This window comes from Aotus nancymaae, unplaced genomic scaffold, assembly GCF_030222135.1.
Source record: "Aotus nancymaae isolate 86718 unplaced genomic scaffold, 86718_ANA_hifiasm-v0.15.2.pri h1tg000021l, whole genome shotgun sequence".
NCBI classification, from domain to species: Eukaryota; Metazoa; Chordata; class Mammalia; order Primates; family Aotidae; genus Aotus; species Aotus nancymaae.
In genome coordinates, this window is record NW_026988433.1 from 25,384,631 (window position 1) to 25,404,055 (window position 19,425).

General features: G+C 41.3%; 1 protein-coding gene across 1 annotated transcript in view; it reads right to left on the reverse strand.

The window, feature by feature from the left end:
• Nucleotides 1-16,583: 16,583 nt before the first annotated feature.
• Nucleotides 16,584-19,425, reverse strand: part of PWP1 (PWP1 homolog, endonuclein) — a 30,885-nt gene continuing 28,043 nt past the window's right edge. The window contains exons 14-15 of the mRNA XM_012469162.2: nucleotides 18,717-18,822; nucleotides 16,584-17,586 (exon numbers count right to left, since the gene is read on the reverse strand). Of these exons, the coding sequence (XP_012324585.1) occupies nucleotides 17,477-17,586; nucleotides 18,717-18,822 (216 nt within the window). The 3' untranslated portion in view covers nucleotides 16,584-17,476. The remainder of the gene's footprint in view (nucleotides 17,587-18,716; nucleotides 18,823-19,425) is intronic.

Here is a 19,425-nt window from a genome sequence, read left to right on the forward strand (position 1 = left end):
TGACCCGTCTTGTGCTTAGGTAGCTAGCACATAATATTGAGTAATTCTTTCAGAGGGCCAATCAGTGTCTTTCCAGTCTCCTATTTTTATACCTCCTCTGATATCCACACTTCTTTTACTTCTGTTTCCCACTTCATTATAAGCAGAGTAACCTAGAGGTTTTCCCAACTACTAGGGGAGCAAAAAGGAGGATGGTCTGATTGTCCCTAGTACGCAGGCCCCTGTCCAGTTGGCTGGTAACTGCTAATAGGCTGGCTGGCTGCAAATCCAATAAAGGCCAGAGGGTGCCTGCCAACTATTAGGTGCCTTAAACTGATACCAGGAGTGGTTTAAAGCTGGGAAGCGAGAGAATGAGTTGTAGCGTGGCAATCTGGAGTTAACTTTACCTTGTTTATTCCTGCCTCGCCACAAAGTTTTCCCTACTGTTTGATTGTAGTATTTCTGCTCTAGACAAGCCAGTTCTCCTACTGGATTAATGAAAGTGTTTCCCCAGTGGGCAATACAGTACTTCCCGAAAATGGAGGTTTTTAGGAGCCAAATGCTTGAGCGCTTAAGCGTAGGCTTGGGAGGGGTGAGGGTCAAGGTAAAGTTTTATTGAGGCATTAACTCTTTTGCTTCCCATGGCCATTGATTTCCCATGATAATGCCTCCACAGACATAGCAAGAAGAAACAGCTAGATTATTAGCTATACTTTTAGCCAGTTGAACAAACAGATTACTGGCTACCGGAGGGGGTTCAAAAACCTCCTGGTTAGTTCTTTTATAGTTTTCATAAAATGACTTGAAAACTCGGAACTGAGGTTGAGGGGGATGGGCCCGAGTTCCCTTTTTGATAATATACAAATGGGTGGTTGGGAATGTTTCTATAAACACTATTATGAGGTGACCTGTAGTCCATGTGGATAAATCTGGCTTTAGGATAGTAAGCTTTATAGGATTGCAGGATTTCGTTTCACAATTTGGCTTTGTTGGCATTTCGGTAAGCACAACTGGTTCCTGATGCTGCCGTTTAGGGTACCCAGCAGGGGACCGTGTTGTGCAGTACCTATAGTCCCTTCCTGGGGTCCCAGGGGAGCAAAGTGGAGCAACTTTTGGCCCACACACATATGAAGTTTGCTATGATATCTTTCCCAGGTTGGGTTACCACAGGTAGCAGAGTAGGCTATGCCTGAGTACGTTGCTTGGCAGTCATCGAAATGCAAAGGAAATGCTTCCTTATGGAAAGGTGGGACCTCAGTTCTGTTTAGGAGAGGATCTTCTTTTGATTCCCTTTGTATTTCAAACCAGATCCCAGGCACAGACCTGGGGTCATAACATACATAAGGTTGCTCATTGCCTGGGTTACCAACTGAATAAATTGTTGGATTGTAAGTACAAGCCCCTAGCTGAGTTCCTGTACACTTATAATATGTTTGTACAGCAAGGTCTTAACTACTGTATTCCTAATTCAAGTAGTCTGCAGGCAGTAAGTACATTATTTTACCGGTTGCCCTTCCTTTTGTACAGATATTGAAGTTAACAATAATAGAATAAAAATTAACATTTCTATACCACTATGCAGGAGCAGGGTAAATCTTTCCTTGGATGTAAGGGTTGGCAAAGATGACAGCATAATGATAGAATAGATAAGAACACTAAGATAGCAATTAGACTTAAAATTTCAGTCCATATTTACTTTTGATGACTCCTTAAGCTTCAGCCATGCGTGGACTGGTCAGCCTCTGGTGGTGCGACTAGAGCAGGGCTGTCGCCTTCATTGACAGTTTGGTCTCATCTCAGGATTAGCCTGTTTGCTCGCTGGTCCACTTCTAGGCTGCTGCGGGTTTTAACCGGCTATGATGAATCCAGGGCACACTGCCTGCAGCCATAACAGCAGTCAGGGTGGACAAAATTACAATATGGGGCTTATCCCAAGTTGGCCCTAAAGTAGTCAGGTTCCACTTTTTAACCCAAACCGAGTCTCCAGGTTTGAAGGGATGTCCTGGGTCTGTTAGGCTGATAGGTAATTTTTCTTGAACCCAACCTCCTATTTCTTGCATAGTTATGCCTAAGGCCTGCATTTGCTTTCTTAGGGATAATTCTCCTATCTCTCTCATTTCCCCTTTAATTTGGGTGATGATTGATTGGTGGTGGCTGGCCGAACAGAATTTCACAGGGTGAATACCCAGTCTGTTTGGTGGGAGTATACCTGATTCAGAGGAGGACCATGGGCAAGACCTGATCCCATCACAGATGGGTTTCCTGGCAGAATTTATTTAATAGTTGTTTGAGCATTTGATTTATACGCTCAGCTTTTCCTGAGCTCCATGGGTGATAGGCAGTATGCAATTTCCAGTTTCTTTTCCATAGCCGTTGTAGGTCTTGGACAATTTCAGCTACAAATGCTGGGCCATGTCTAATCCTATAGTTGAAAGTAGCACAAATCTGGGGACAATATCTTTTAATATTCTAGTTACTTCTCATGCCTTTTCTGTTTTGATGGGGAAAGCCTCTACCCAACCCAAGTAGGTACAGACAAACACTAACATAGAGCAATAGCCTCCTGCCTGGGGCAACTCTGTAAAATCTAAAAGCAAATTTTCACAAGGTGCTGACCCTACTCCTTGAATTCCTGGGGGCTGGGTTGGCCCTTGCTGTGGGTTGTTCTGAGCACAGATTAAGCATTGTTCACAAATGGCTCGGGAGATGACAGTGAGCCGTGGCACATACAAGTAGCACCTACTAGCGTTTCTAGTGCTGTCTTTCCCGTATGAGTTCCTTGGTGGAATTGTTTGACAAACCCGGGGGCTGTTACTTCAGGAATAGCTAACCTTCCATCTGAGAATTTCCACCATTCTTCTTTAGTATAGGTTCCATTTTCTTGAGCAAACCAGGCCTTCTTATTTGTGGAGTAATCTGGCTCCTCTAGAGTCAAGAGTTCTGGGAGGAGAGGCATGGCACAGACTGCCTTTCTAGCTGCTATACTAGAAGGTAGGGTATTTATTGCTGCACTCCTAGCTTCTGCATCTGCTTTCCTGTTTCCTTTGGCCTCCAGGGTTCCACCTTTCTGATGGCCTTGGCAGTGTATAACAAATTGGTTCCCATACAGAGTTGTAAGATCTCTTCTGGATATTTTACACTTGTTCCTTGGGCTGTTAAGAGTCCTGTGTATTTGTATTTGCTCCTATGTACATGCAGTGTACATAGAAGCATATACAAATATATACTTTGAGTTGATGTATATGTTGGCTTTTTTACCCTTAGCTAGCAACAGTGCTCTTGCTAAGGCTATTAATTCTCCTTTCTGGGCTGATGTTCCTGCAGGCTTTGGGCCTCTACAATTGAAGCTAAAGTTACAACTGCATATCCAGCCTGCCTGACTCCTTCTGTTACAAAGCTGCTACCATCTGTAAAGTATTCAACATCAGCATTTTGGAGGGGGCGATTTGTGAGATTTTTCCTGCTGGAGAAAACTCCATCTACTGTTTCTATATAGTCATGAAGGGGAGTTCCTGGCTGTAGTGGGAGCAAGGTAGCAAGGTTAAGAGTGTTTATAGTTTCTAAAGTTATGTGGAGATTTTCACATAACAGTCCCTGGTGTTGGGTCATTCTAGGATTTGACAGCCAGTGATGCCCTCTTTGACCCATTAGCATTAGGCCAGATTGTGGTACCCATACGGTTAACTGCTGTTGTAAGTTCTATTTTTAGCTTCCTGTATGAGCATGGCTGCAGCCGCAAGGGCTTTAAAGCAGGGTGGCCATCCCTGAGCTACTGAGTCCAGTTGCTTAGATAGGTAGGCTATTGGGTAGTGCCATGATCCCAGAATCTGAGTTAAGACCCTGATAACCATTCCCTTTCACTCATGAATGTATGGGAAGAAGGGCTTAGTTATGTGTGGTAGTCCTAAGGCAGGGGCCCTAACTAGAGCTGTTGTGATTGCATTAAATGCTTTTTTTCGCTCAGGTCCCCAGATGATGGGTTCCTCCCCCCACCCCCCACCCCCACCGCTTTGGTGGCTTCATATAGCGGTTTTGCCTATGGCAAAACTCTGCTGCCCCTAGGATCTCTCTTACTTGTTGGCAGGTTGGGGTTAGAATCCTGCACAGCTTCCTTGTGTGCACTACCTAGCATACTGTGCTCTTGGCAAGTATGTGATGCTCCCACAAAAAATCTGGGCTTTTTTTCTGGATACTTTATACCCTGCCTTCCGTAGAAGGTGGAGGAAGTCTTGGGTTCTTTGTGACAATCTTCTAAAGTGGGGGCTGCTAAAAGAAGATCATACACATACTACAGTAGGACACAGTCTTTATTTGGTGGAGTGTAGGCATTAAGGTCAGATGCCAGGGCCTCACTGAAGGTCGTGGGGGAGTTCAGTGTCCTTGGGGATGCCTGGTCCAAATAAGTTGGAAACTTCCCCATTGAAAAGCAAATAAGTGTTGACTGACTAGTGCTAGGCAAAGGCAAAAGAAGGCATCTTTTAAGTCTAAAACAGTGAACCATGCTGAATCGGAGGGGATTAGTGAGAGCAGAGTGTATGGGTTTGGCACTACTGGGTGAATAGTTACTGTAGCCTGGTTTACAGCTCATAAGTCCTATGCTGGCCTATAATCATGGGAGGTAGATATCCCATCGTCAGGTAGTGGCTTTTTCACCAGTAAGAGCGGAGTATTCCAAGGTGACTGACATGGCACCAGAATGCCATGTTTTCTGAGCCATTCTAGATGCTTTTCTATGCCTTGGACAGCCTCTGGGGCATAGGGTACTGGTGCAGCTGCACTGGGATAGCTCCTGTTTTTAGTTCTACTACCACCATGGTTTATGGCTAGCCCAGGTGGATTATCTTCAGCTCATACTTGTGGGAATTCACTAATTAGCCCTGACAATATGACTTCTTCCACTAACCTCCAGGACTGCTTTATGGATCCTTCCATATCCTTAGCAACTAGCCGCCATTCTTCAGCTTGTGGTACTGGGAGGGCTAATACCATAGCTGTTGGTTGGTTAAAATCTAGAGTCATGTGTCCCTCTGGTTTAAAGGATATCTGTGCTTGAAACTTTTGAAGCAAATCCCTTCGTAACAAAGGGACAGGGCAGCTGGGGAGATATTGGAACTCATGCTGGACCTCCCGCCCTCCAATAACACATCTTTTTGACTGGAAGATGTGTTTTCTGACACTCCTGTGGCCCCACTAATGGTGGTGTAAGTTTTAGACCGTGGCCCCACCAGTTTTGTCACCACTGAATGCTGAACACCCATGTCTATCATAAAATCTGTTTTTTGGCCCCCTACCTTTACCCTGACCATAGGCTCCTGCGGGCCTAGAGAAATGGAGCCTGATGTGTTTCAGTCTTCAAAGCTGTCTACCCTAGCCAAGCCAATTAAGCCTGTATCCTGATTATTTGGGGCCTGCTGGTCTAGGTATTGCATAGGGGTAAAATCGGTGGCTGTATGGGGATACCCGATCTTCATATACTACTCTCTCTGGGCACTCAGCTTCCCAATGTCCTTTCTCCTTGCTCACTGCACATTGATCTCTCTCTAATCTAGGCCAAGTTTCAGACTCCAGTCTGACTACACCTCTCCCATGCCCTCTTCCATGTCCTCTTGTTACACCAGCTCCCCTCTCAACTAAGACAGCCACTAACAAGTCTGCCTTTTCTTTTGCCTTTCGCCTTGCCTTTCTTTCATCCTCTTCCTCTCAATTGTGAAACACCTTGGTAGCCATCTGTATGAGTTCGGTAGCATTCTTGCCCTTAAATCCTTCTCACTTCTGTAGCTTCCACCTAATGTCTCCTTGTGCCTGGCTGACAAAAGCCACATTTACCATACATTGGTTGGCAGGGGCTTCTTGGTCAAATGGGGTATAAAGCTGGTATGCTTCACAGAGCCTCTCATAAAGTTCACTTGGGCTTTCACCAGGTTTTTGGTGGACCTCTGAGACTTTCCCTGTATTTATTATCTTCTTCCCATCTGCCTTCATCCCATTTAACAGTGCAGTCCTATATGTTTGTAGGTTTTGCAGCCCCTCCTGTTCATTGGGGTCCCAACATTGAGGGAAATGTTGCACTGCATATTGCAGGGCATCATTAATGCCTGCTGGTGCATTATTTTCTAACTATTGGAGAGCTGCTTGGTTTATTCTCCTGTGCTCTTCTGTATTAAACAGCATTAACAGCAGTTCCTGGCAATCCAACCAATTAGGATTATGAGTAGCAAAGATGGACTGTATTAGATCAGTAGCTCTTAGGGCTTCTCCGTGAAGGAGGGGATGTGTTGTTTCCAATTCAAAAGGTCAGTAGTAGAAAAGGGCTGGTGGATAAAGATTCTTTGTCCACCATGAACCTGCCCTGCTCATCTAGATAGGCTGGTGCCTGTGTTTCGCGGAAAGACATCTCTGGCTCAAGTACAGCCAGATTGGAGATGACTGGCCATGTCACTCACTTTTTCTTTCTCTTTTCTTTCCTTATGAGGGGGAGACATTGAGCTCTTGCTCCCCTCTAAGTCTGACTCTACTTGAGCCCCTGCACCTAGGCCTGGCACGGCATGGGCTCTGGCTCCTTGCTCTTCACCTTGCCTCAGGTGTGCTAGGGATGGGTATATTGGAGCAGAAGGGGGTAGAACTTCTCTTTCTTCAGGGGGAGCCTGTAAAATCAGTTTCTCTAATACCTCTTGCCCTTTCTTCTCTTCCCTTGTGGGCTTGGGGGTCTGTAGGTTCCTTGGCCTCCTTTGGCCCTGTCTGTGCCACTAAGGCTTTGTGGTAGGCAGCTAGGCAAGGTTGCAACCACTTAGGGTGTGTCTGGGGTACATTTAGCCATGCATCAATATATGGAAACTGATCTGGGTGCCCTGGCTGTCCTCCGACCCTGGTCACCACCCTAAACACTCAACCAGTGGTTTGTCTATCATTCCCTCGGCCAGCCATCCAACCCCAAAGGAAGGCCATTCTAACTCACACAAGTTCCTTAACTTCTGAGGTGACAATTTAACTCCACAGTCTCCTGAGAAGCCTTTTTAAAGTTCTCTAACATGCACTCTAGTGGTGTGGGTTTTGACTCTTTTCCTCCCATCCTCCCACACAATGTGTACTCTCACAGACTTTCACTTTGGATTGAACATCGTTTCCTGTTACGGGAGTTTTCAGACTGCCATTTAGCTAGTAGAGTGCCTTAATCCCACCATAGTCAGCTGCAACTGTCGGGCCGCTCCTGTCAGCCGTACGCGGTCAGCCCATAGTAAATCAGCCCTCACTCGCTTCAGAACATGCAATCCATGCTAAGGGATCTGTGCCTCCCCACGTTGGCTCCTCCCAGAACTGTCTCTTTCAGACACTTCCACACTCCTTCCCCCTTTCCCACTTTCCTCTACAAACTGGCTTAATGAGTTACCCCTGTTCAGTGTGCCTGTGGCGATGTGAGTTTCATCCAAATCAGCGAGCTGCTCTCCATTCCCCCAGCCTTTTTGGGCTGGATTAGTAGTTATTTCCCAGGAGTTGATCAGACTCTCCTTCCACCCTCCTGGGGCGGGCTCTTCTTCTCCCTAAATGCCTTACCGTAATTCCTGAAGTATGTTGGTCCTAGAGATCGTCCTGCAACCCCTTCCAAAGGTCTGATGTGCTGTCCAGGAGTGGATGCCAGGGCACGGCAGAGCCGGTCTCCTATCCGGGCTGATGTTCTCCCAGCAGTGCCTAGGGTCGCAGGTCTCCAGCGGCCCGGGGCCTTGGTCCCACAGGTAAAGGAGACAGTAAGCCTGCCGTTTCAAGTCCCTGTTCAGGCGCCAGAAAATGTAGCAGGAAATCGGAGATCTGGAGAGACCAATGGGGTTGCAGAGGATTTTATTTAACGTGATCACGGGCTTAGCAGAATTGCTTCCTAATTCTGAGTAAAGGACAAAGAAAATGGGGTACTTTTTATGCACCTAAAATGATGCAGTAGTTACAGAAACCAGAACAAAGAACAGTTAATCAACTTGTGACATGTCTTGTGATGTACTTTACATATGAAAAGTAACATTTTGAGAAACTCATTCCTCAGTTTCTATCTGCTTGCAGCAGGTCAGCAAGAGAAACAGGAATTTCTAGATGCCTGGGAACTTTGCTAAGAATGTGAGGAGGATAGATAAGGGTTAAATGGTTTGCAGGAAGCTAAGGAGGTATTACAGCACAAAACACAGCAAAATTTACTGTACTTTATAGGAACTACAAATTATAAGGTTTTTCTTTACTATTATTGCTATGATTTAATTTCCTTCTTCAATAGAGAATTATAAAAGTAGGTTTTACCCTCAGTTGTCTAGATGTTGAAAATGGAAGTTCAGAAAAATTACTTTTCAAGATATTCAAGAAAATCAGAACCATTCTTATTCGATAAGGGAGGAGCTACTTGTATTGGCAAGAATAATCTTTGGGGTTTTGGGTACTTGGTCATTGTAATGTTTTCAGATACCACTATTCCACATTTTGGGTTTGCATTCTTTCTTCCAAAATAATCTAATTGTTATTTAAGAAACCTGATGAAGCCATGAATTCAACCTATGTTGTATATCAGTAACCTGCAGGAATCAGACTCTGTTTCTGATTTTTCACTGTATCACTCTGTGGCTACAGAGAAAAGAAATTATTTCAGGGCAGTCATGGAAGCAAACTCCCTGCTTCTTTGATCTACCTAAACATGTCTGTTGTATATGGATAAGAAGCATGCTTCAATATTCAAATTTTCTAATTCTCCTAGTATGGATTTTCATAAGTTATGTTTTTCTAGGAATTTGTCTAATACACATTTTCAAATTTATTCACATAAAATTGTTCATATCTTCTGTTAAGTGTCTATAGGGTCTGTAGTGATGTCTTCCTTTTCAAGTCTGATGTTAGTAATTTGTGTTATGTTCACTATTCCTATATGTTTATCAACTTTCTTCCTATCATAAATCTATTTTTTCTTTGAGGATTTTCTATATTGTGTTTGTTTTCTATGACATTAATTTCTACTGTTATTTCCTTCTGTCTACATTTTTGGGTTTAAATTTCTGCACCTTTTTTTGGAGGGTGACAGGGTCTCACTCTGTCACCCAGGCTAGAGTGCAGTGGCATGATCTTGGCTCACTGTGACCTCTGCCTCCTTGGTTAAAGCAATTCTGCCTCAGTCTCCCGAGTAGCTAGGATTACAGGCACATGCCACCATGCCCAGCTAATTTTGGCATTTTTAGTGGAGATGGGGTTTGACTATGTTGGCCAGCCTGGTCTTGAACTCCGGACCTCAGGTGATTCACCCACGTTGGCCTCCCAAAGTGTGGGGATTACAGGTATGAGCCTTGGTGCCTGGCCTCCTTGCTTCTTTTGGATTAATCAAGTATTTATTATTTGCTTTCTCCCCTTTTGGCTTTTTTTCAGTACTCTTTTAGTAGTTCACCTAGAGATTACAACATGCATCCTTGATTTATTAGAGTGTAATAGTGATACTTTTGTCCCTTCCAAAACAATGCTGAGATCTTAGAATATCTTAACTCGATTTGTCTCCTTTTACCCTCTTGTCAGGCATTTTAATCTTCCAGACATTTTAAACCCTATAAAACATGATTATTACTGTTTTTTTGTGGTAATATTCACTTAAATTTACCCATGTTGATCATTATTCTTTCTTGCATTTCTGTGTTTCAATCTGGGATCATTTTTATTCTGCCTAAGTTTAGCATAACTTTATTGTTATTTGAGACCAGCTCTCACTCTGTTGCTCAGGCTGGAGTGCAGTGGTATGACCTTGGCTAACTGCAACCTCCACTTCCTGTGCTCAATCAGTCTTCCCACCTCAGCTTCCCATGTAGCTGGGACTACAGGGGAGCACCACCACATCTGGCTTTTTTTGCACTTTTGTAGAAATAGGGTTTTGCCATGTTGCCCGGTTGGTCTTGAACTTCTAGGCTCAAGCAATCTGTTTGCTTTGGTCTCCCAAAATGCTGAGATTACAGGAATGAGCCATCATGCTTAGCCAAAGTCTCTTTACTTCATCTTTTTAAACAAAGTTTTAGTTAAATATTTTTACTTACTGTAAAATCCACCCATTTTAAGTGTACAATCCATTGGTTTTTAGGATATTCAAAATAGTGCAACCATCACCACAATTCTATTTTAAAATCACTTATATCACCCAAAAAGATCCATTTTGCTCATTTGCAGTCACACCCTATTCTCACTCCCAATCCCAGGAAATGATTAAGCTACTGTCTGTATGGATTTGCCTTTTCTTCTGAAAATTTCATATAAATGGAATTATATATGTGTCCTCTTGTGTCCAACTTCTCTCATTTGGCATGTTTTAAAGGTTCATCTATGTTATAATATGTATTAGTAGTTCATTCCCTTTTATCACAGAACAGAAATCCATTTTATGGCTATCCGACATTTTGTTTATTCATTTGCCCACTGATGAATATTTGTATTGTTTCCACTTTTGGGCGGTTAAGAATGACATGGCTGCTGAACATGTGCATGTAAGTCTCTGTAAGGACATGTTTTGTTTCTCTTTGATATATACCAAGGAGTAGTTTCAGGTTCATAAACATGTTCAACTTTTGCCATATTCTTTTTGGATTTTGCCCTCCCTCATCCTATTCTGATTCCAGTTACACATATGTTAGACTTTTGTACCATGCCTGATGTGCCTCTAATGCTCTTTTGTCAGGCATTTTATATACATGTGTATATATATGTATGTGTGTGTGTATATATATATATAAAGTATATATATATAATACATATATATATGTTTTACTCTTTATTTAATGTGACCCTCAAATTCACTAATCCTTCAACCCTACTTTGTGAGTAATCTTATATAAAATTCTCTGAGTTCTAGGTTTCTCGTTTTATTCTTTATAGATTCCAATTCTTTGATGATATATTCAATCTTGTTTTTTCTTACATTTACCAATCCTGGCTGTTTCAAAGTTCGTGTCCAACATAAGTCCAATGTGTGAATTTATTACAGATCTATTTTTCTCATGGTACTTTTTTCTGAAAATATAGCTTGACTTTTTAAAAAATTAAACTTTAAGATCTGGGGTACCTGTGCAGAACATGCACGTTTGTTATATAGGTTCACATGTGCCTTGGTGGTTTGCTGCATCCATCACCCCATCATCTACATTAGGTATTTCTCCTAATGCTACCCCTCCCCTAGGTCCCCACCCCCCTGCTATCCATTCCCTAACCCCCAAACCCCTGAAAGGCCCCAGTGTGTGATGTTCCCCTGTGTCTGTGTGTTCTCATTGTTCAGCACCCACTTATGAGTGAGAACATGCAGTGTTTGGTTTTCTGTTCTTGCGTCAGTTTGCTGAGAATGATAGTTTCCAGCTTCATCCATATCCCCGCAAAGGACATGAACTCATCCTTTTTTGTGGCTACCTAGTATTCCATGGTGTATATGTGCCACATTTTCTTTATCCAGTATATTATTGATGGGCATTTGGGTTGGTTCCAAGTCTTTGCTATTGTGAACAGTGCCACAATAAACATACATGTGCATGTGTCTTTGTAATAGAATGATTTATAATCCTTTGAGTATATACCCAGCAATGGGGTTGCTGGGTCAAATGGTATTTCTAGGTTCTTGAGGATTTGCCACACTTGTCTTCCACAATGGTTGAACTAATTTACACTCCCAACAGTGTAAAAGTGTTCCTATTTCTCCATATCCTCTCCAGCGTCTGTTGTATCCTGATTTTTTAATCATTGCCATTTTAACTGGTGTGAGATGGTATATCATTGTGGTTTTGATTTGCATTTCTCTAATGACCAGTGTTGATGAGCTTTTCTTCTTATGTTTGTTGGCTGCATAAATGTCTTCTTTTGAGAAGTGTCTGTTCATATCCTTCATCCACTTTTTGATGGGGTTGTTTTCTTATAAATTTGTTTTAAGTTGTTGTAGATTCTGGATATCAGCCATTTGTTAGATGGGTAGATTGCAAACATTTTTTCCCACTCTGTTGGTTGTTGGTTCACTCTAACAATAGTTTATTTTGCTGTGCAGAAGCTCTTTAATTAGATCCATTTGTCAATTTTGGTTTTTGTTGCCATTGCTTTTGGTGTCTTACTCATGAAGTTCTTGCCCATGCCTAGGTCCTGAATGGTATTGCCTGGATTTTCTTCTTGGATCTTTATGGTGTTAGGTCTTATGTTTAAATCTTTAATTCATCTTGAGTTAATTTTTGTATAAGGTGTAAGGAAGGGATCCAGCTTCAGCTTTCTGCATATGGCTAGCCAGTTTTCCCAACACCATTTATTAAATAGGGAATCCTTTCCCCATTGCTTGTTTTTGTCAGGTTTGTCAAAGATCAGATGGCTGTAGATGTGTGGCATTATTTCTGAGGCCTCTGTTCTGTTCCATTGGTCTATATCTCTGTTTTGGTAACAGTACCATGCTGTTTTGACTGCTGTAGCCTTATAGTATAGTTTGAAGTCAGGTAGTGTGATGCCTCCAGTTTGGGTTGTTTGTTGTTATTGTTTCATTTGCTTTGGATTGTCTTAGCTGTGAGGGCTCTTTTTTGGTTACATATGAAATTTAAGGTAGGTTTTTTTTTTCCCCGATTCTGTGAAGAAAGTCAATGGTAGCTTGATGGGGATAGCATTGAAACTCTCAATTACTTTGGGCAGTATGGCCATTTTCATGATATTGATTTTTTCTAACCATGAGCATGGAATGTTTTTTCCATCTGTTTGTGTCCTCTCATTTCCTTGAGCAGTGGTTTGTAGTTTTTCTTGAAGAGGTCCTTCACATCCCTTGTTAGTTGTATTCCTAGGTATTCTCTTTGTAGTATTGTGAATGTGAGTTCACTCATGATTTGGCTCTCAGTCTGTTATTGGTGTATAGGAATGCTTGTGATTTTTGCACATGGATTTTGTATCCTGAGACTTTGCTGAAGTTGCTTATCAGCTTAAGGAGATTTTGGGCTGAGACAATGGGGCCTTCTAAATATGCAATCATGTTGTCTGCAAATAGAGAAAATTTGACTTCCTCTTTTCCTAATTGAATACCCTTTATTTCTTTTTCTTGCCTGATTGCCCTGTCCAGGACTTCTAATACTATCTTGAATAGGAGTGGCGAGAGAGGGCATCCTTGTCTTGTGCCTGTTTTCAAAGGGAATGCTTCCAGTGTTTGCCCATTCAGGATGATACTGGCTGTGGGGTGCTGTCATAAATAGCTCTTGAGATATGTTGCATCAATACCTAGTTTATTAAGAGTTTTTAGCATAAAGGCTGAATTTTGTCAAAGGTCTTCTCTGCATCTATTATATGGTTTTTATATTTGCTTCTGTTTATGTGATGGATTATGTTTATTGATTTGCGTTGTTGAACCAGTCTTCCATCCCAGGGATAAAGCCGACTTGATTGCGATGGATAAGCTTTTTGATGTGCTGTTGGATTGAGTTTGCTAGTATTTTATTGAGGATTTTTGCATCGATGTTCATCATGGATATTGGACTGAAATTTTCTTTTTTGATTTTTTCTCTGCCAGGTTTTGGTATGAGGATGATGTTGGTCTCATAAAATGAGTTAGGGAGGATTCCCTCTTTTGTATTGTTTGGAATAGTTTCAGAAGAAATGGTACCAGCTCCTCTTTGTACCTCTGGTAGAATTTGGCTGTCAACCCATCTAGTCCTGGACTTTTTTTGGTTAGTAGGCTATTAATTGCTGCCTCAACTTCAGGCCTTGTTATTGGTCTATTCAGGGATTTGACTTCTCCCTGGTTTTGTCTTGGGAGGGTGTAAGTGTCCAGGAATTTATTCATTTCTTCTAGATTTTCTGGTTTATTTGCATAGAGGTGTTTATAGTATTCTCTGATGGCATTTTATATTTATATAGGATCCATGGTGATCCCTTTTATCATTTTTTATTGCATCTATTTGATTCTCCTTTTTTTCATTATTAGACTGGCTAACGGTTTATTTTATTGATCTTTTCAAAAACCAGCTCCTGGATTCTGATTTTTTTGAAGGGTTGTGTCTCAATCTCCTTCAGTTCTGCTCTCATCTTAGTTATTTCTTTTATGCCAGCTTTTGAAATTTTGTTTGTTCTTGCTCCTCTACTTTTAATCATGATGTTGGGATGTTGATTTTAGGTCTTCCTTTCTCTTGTGGGCATTTAGTCGTCTTATATATTTCCCTCTACACACTGCTTTAAATGTGTCCCAGAGATTTTGGTACGTCGTATCTTTGTTCTCCTTGGTTTCAAAGAACATCTTTATTTCTGCCTTCGTGTTATTATTTATCCAGTAGTCATTCAGGAGCAGGCTGTTCAGTTTCCATGTGGTTGTGCAGTTTTGAGTGAGTTTCCTAATCCTAAATTCTAATTTGATTCATGGTGCTATTTCTTAGTATGCTTAGAAATTTTTGCTGGAATGCCAGAGATTGTTTGAAAAACTATAGAAGCTGTGGATGCAAGTATCCTCTTCAAGAGAGGATTCACCCTGTCCTCTCTCAAACTAGAGCAGGGACGCCTCAATCCAGTCAAAAACTGAGCTTACTCAAGGCTGGGCTTCAGATTAGTTAGCTCTACTTCTGGTTCATCTTAGCTTTCAGGGTGAATGAAGCCTTTGAAGGGTTACAATGAGAGCACCTGGAGTGTTTTTAGAGACCTTCCTTTTTAAAATCAAGTTCAATTTTTGTTTTTGCTCTGCTGCATTTTAGTTTTCTTACCTTGTACAACATAAAATTTGGTAAATGGCTAAGAAAATCAGCATAGTCACATGGGGTTCTCTGCACATCCCTTCTCCCAGGATCTTTGCCCTCAAGTCCCGGCTGCCTTAGAAGCACTTCAGTGCCTTCAAATAGATGCATGCCTCCTGTTCAAGCTTGTTTAGTATAAGGCTACACTGTCACATCTGGAAATGGGAGTATGAAACAAGTTGTTTTTGAAACAAGGCTATCTGTTCTGACAGGATGTTGTAAAATTACTTATTTTGAAAAGATCTCCCTTGGCCGGGCACAGCAGCTCACGCCTGTAATCCCAGCACTCGGGGAGGCGAGGCAGGCACATCACCTGAGGTCAGGAGTTCGAGACCAGCCTGGCCAACATGGTGAAACCCTGTCTCTACTAAAAATACAAAAATCAGCTGGGCATGGTAGCATGTGCCTATAATCCCAGCTACTCAGGAGGCTGAGGCAGAACTGCTCAAACCTGGGAGGGGGAGGTTGCAGTGAGCCGCGATAAGCCATTGCACCACTCCTGTGTCAGCAGCTGAGCCACCACACTTGTCTAAAATAAAAAACCTCCCTCCACCTAAAAAGAGTATATAAGAATACAGTATACATTTCGTACACCACCTTTACTGAAAAGAGCTTCATAAGATGTAGTTTGGGTTGTCCTGAAAAATTGAGGCCTTAAAGTTCCACCTCTATAATGCTCATAGAGTGTCATAGAAGTTGATTATTTCTAGTTTGTAAAACAATTGGTCTTGCAGAATTTGAATTCCCAGACATAATTGGCTGGCACCTGCCCACATCTGGGTAAATTTTTTTTTTTCAGACATTGTTTCACTCTTCTTGCCCAGGCTGGAGTGGTGTCTTGGCAATCTCCACCTTCCAGGTTCAAGCAATCATCCTGCCTCAGCCTCCCAAGTAGCTGGAATTACAGGTACCCACCACCACGCCTGGTTAATTTCTGTATTTTTAGTAGAGATAGGGTTTCGCCATGTTGGCTAGGCTGGTCTTGGACTCCTCACCTCAGGTGGTCTGCTCACCTCAGCCTCCCGAAGTGCTGGGATTACAAGAGTGAGCCACCATGCCCAGTTATCTGGGTAAAATGTTTTAAAACTATCAGGTTTTCACTTACACAAATATGACTGGCTCTATGGCATTTCTATGTGCTATGTAATTAAAACACCAGTCACCAACAAACTACCAGTGATGAAGACGTTACACGTTGTTCCCCAACTTTCTATGCCAGACAGGCATTCTCTCCAAGCCACACATTTTTGGGGTCAGACCTATCCACTTAGGTGCAAAATGTACCCATGGTAGGAAGTGATGGGGAACACTTTCTTCAGTCAGTATGACACAATGGAGCCTCCTTTTACATTTATAATCTGGGCTTGCATTTTAATCCCTGTTTGTTTTCCAGTTCCCACGGCTTGACTACCCCTATTTCCTGTCTACTTAGATCTTACCCACTGCCTGTACTGGCTTTTAGCAGTAACTGCAAGTCCCAGCCAGCACTCTTCTGGTTCCAGGTGCTGAGATCTGCTCTAACCAATTGCTTCAGAGGCACATTCTTTTGGCTCTGAAACCACCCCATGCTTAGTATTCACACTAGCACTTTCAAGTTGGAAACGGAGATGTCAACCTGGCTTACCATTTGAAAATTTTGGAATGTATTAAATAGAAATCCTTAGATTTATATGACTACATAAAGCAGTGGAAGTTCATGACTGGGTCTTTTCCTGAGAACTGAAAGTCCTGGGAAGATGCCTATTTTTGAGTTATTCTTCACAGAAGAAAACATCAAATTTGAGAGAGAATTAACTGAGTTTAAATCTATTAGAAGTCTCCCTCTGTTATTAATTTTTAGTGATCTGGGCCTTATTTTGAGGCCCAAATCAAAGAAACAGAATACTCTATCCTTTAATCTCTTTAATTCAGACATCTGTCCTTTGTAGAAAGGTGTTTTGGTGAACCCAAGTTGTTACACTAATAACATTCCACAGTATTAAAACCAGAATGATTGAAGTCACATTCACATTCATGAATTATACAGGAAGTATCAATGGCTCATGAACTGATTATTTTTCTACCAAGTTAGGGTTGGGTATCATCAAACTAATTTTTAATGCCTACTAAAATTCATACTTAATAGGAAGACAATCTGTAATTAAAATTGTCCCTTGTTAGGTGGAGAGCAAAGACTTATTCACGAAGAATCTCCCATGCCTTGTATTGTGCTAGTCTTTGATAACAACACTGAATATCATGCTAGGAAAATAGGGGCATGTAGCTTTTAATTCACTTACCAAATTCTAAGCGTCGCCTTGAGAATACTTTTCAATCATGATCATTAATTTGAGAACAGTTTGGAAAGTGGAGTCTCTGGGGCACTTGCCTCTGTTTACGGCCTCCTGTGCAATCTTAGCCAAGTAACAACCTTTTCAGGCCTAGGTTTACCCATCTTTTAATATTACAGGATTTTATGCTTTAAAAATTCTATAAATTACTACCTATTTACAAACCTAGATTAATTCTGACAGATGGTATGTTTAAGGAATTACTTTTAAAAAACCCTATTTATTCTTTTTAAGAAATGCAACAAGAGCCTTACAAACCATCCATCTGAAGAGCAAGCACAAATACCGGCTCTGTTTGTGGTGCCACCACAGTTGCAGAAAGGAATGTCAGACAGTCAGAAATCAATTGTGTTTCAGTCACTCTGCAAGGCTGCTGCCACACATGCAACACTTTTAGGCCAACTTTTTAAAATTCCCAGTTAAGGTAAACAGGAAATCAGATGATCTTCGTTAAGATTCCATGGGTGTGTCTGAGCTCCTGCTGCCAAAAGGGCCACTAACAGATGAATTTCTTGCACTCCCAAGAACAAGCCTCTCTCGTCTTCCAAATGCTTCATTTACTAAAATACAAATAAACAGTTAAGAAACTACCAGATCAGGAAATTAAGTCCATATAAAAAGACACTAAAATGCAGAATTGAGCAATGAGGTTCTCTATTCTGGAGCAAAAATTTTATCAAAATGTACTTGGTCATTCACATTACCCTTTATAAAGTACTAACTTAGAAGTCCAAGTTAACATTCTGAATGAAGTGAATTTTTTTTTAAATGGTCCAATTTACTTTTTGTACTTTGTTTTCTTTGCCATGTCCTGGATTTACCTGATGTGCCTTGGTAATAGACGTCCCATTCCCTTGTAAGTGACTCTCTCCTGCCCTAATTCTACCTCTGATTACTTCCTATTTTTTCTTTCACTTTTCTCTAGATAAGTTTTTGGACTTAAGACTCACACACATCAGAATAACCCAGAGAAAAATCTCAGAATCCTTCTTTTGCATGGGAGGGAGGATGCAGGAATCATATAGTGGGGAGATGATATACATATTTATTTTATCTCTGTGTTTATAGAACTCACCAGACTACCTCAAAGTAATAAATAAGCAGCCAGGATCCCCTGAAGGGAGGGGAGTGGTCCCTTCAGGAAAGCTGGATTTTGGAGAATTTTGTAGTTGAGAAAAGGGTGAATTTATTCACACTGGTAACTGTGGGGAGAGGGCTGAGACCATGCTATGTTTCTTTCCAGCTTTCCCCAAAGATCTTTCAATTTTAAGATATGTATTTGTTAAATGATCTACACTTAAAGTGTGAAGACAAACTTGTGAACATAAACATTTCCAATTACATCTGATCTTTTCTCTTTCCTAAGCAGACTATATACTACCTTTGCTATCTTCCTGATGTAGTCAAGTCACACATTCTGCACTTGGTCTAGGCCAAAATGCTGAGAAGTGATTCAAGTCGTACATTCTGTGTCAGTCCTTACAGAACTCATTCAGAAAGAGGAGAGGCCAGTGTGAGGCTCACACCTGTAATCCCAGCTACCCAGGAGGCTGAGGATCAAGGATTGTTTGAGGCCAGAAGTATGGGACCAGCCTGGGTAACACAGTGAGATCCTTTTTTTTTTTTTTTAAAAAAAAAAAAAAAGAAAGCAAAAAAGTAGGGGTGTGTGCAGAGAACTAAAACTCCTTACCTGAAGAGACTGTGCTTATATCCCAGACCCGAAGTCCTTCTTTTTGACCTCCAAAGGCATAAATAAATGGCAAGTCAGGGCAACATGAAGAACAGAAGAGAACTCCCTGGAGAGAGAAGAATAGGAAGACAGTGAATTCAGTCTTTTCAGAGAACCCTAATATCCAGATCCTTACTCTCGTCTCTGTGATTTAAATGGTTATTCAAAACCAAGTTACCAGTATCTTTTAAGTGTACTGCAAAGGTAGCTCACAGTCAAGTCAGAAGGGCTATTACTACAATACGAAGCCAGAGGAGTGCAGCACGCTGATTCTTGCATGATGATATGTGCATCTTCTGACCACTCAGGCCAAGCATCTTCGTTATCACTGTCTCTCAGAGATTTCCTAATAAACCTAATATGTTACGTATTTCCAGAAACTTTAGCTCCCCTTTTAAACAGTGACAATGAGATCAGCTTAAATCATTTTTAAACTTTGTTTTCTTTTTTACATTTTTATTAATAGGTATATATTTGTTACAGAAAAAATGAACAAGAAAAATATATAAAAATATCACAGGGAGATAACCATGGTTCATGTTCTGGGATATAATCTAGATTTAAATGTAAGCATGTAAGCAATTTTGCATTTAAAAATAAGCATGAGATGGTATAAAAATTGCTTCTGTAACCTGTCTTTCCATTATTTATACATGTATTTATTTATTCA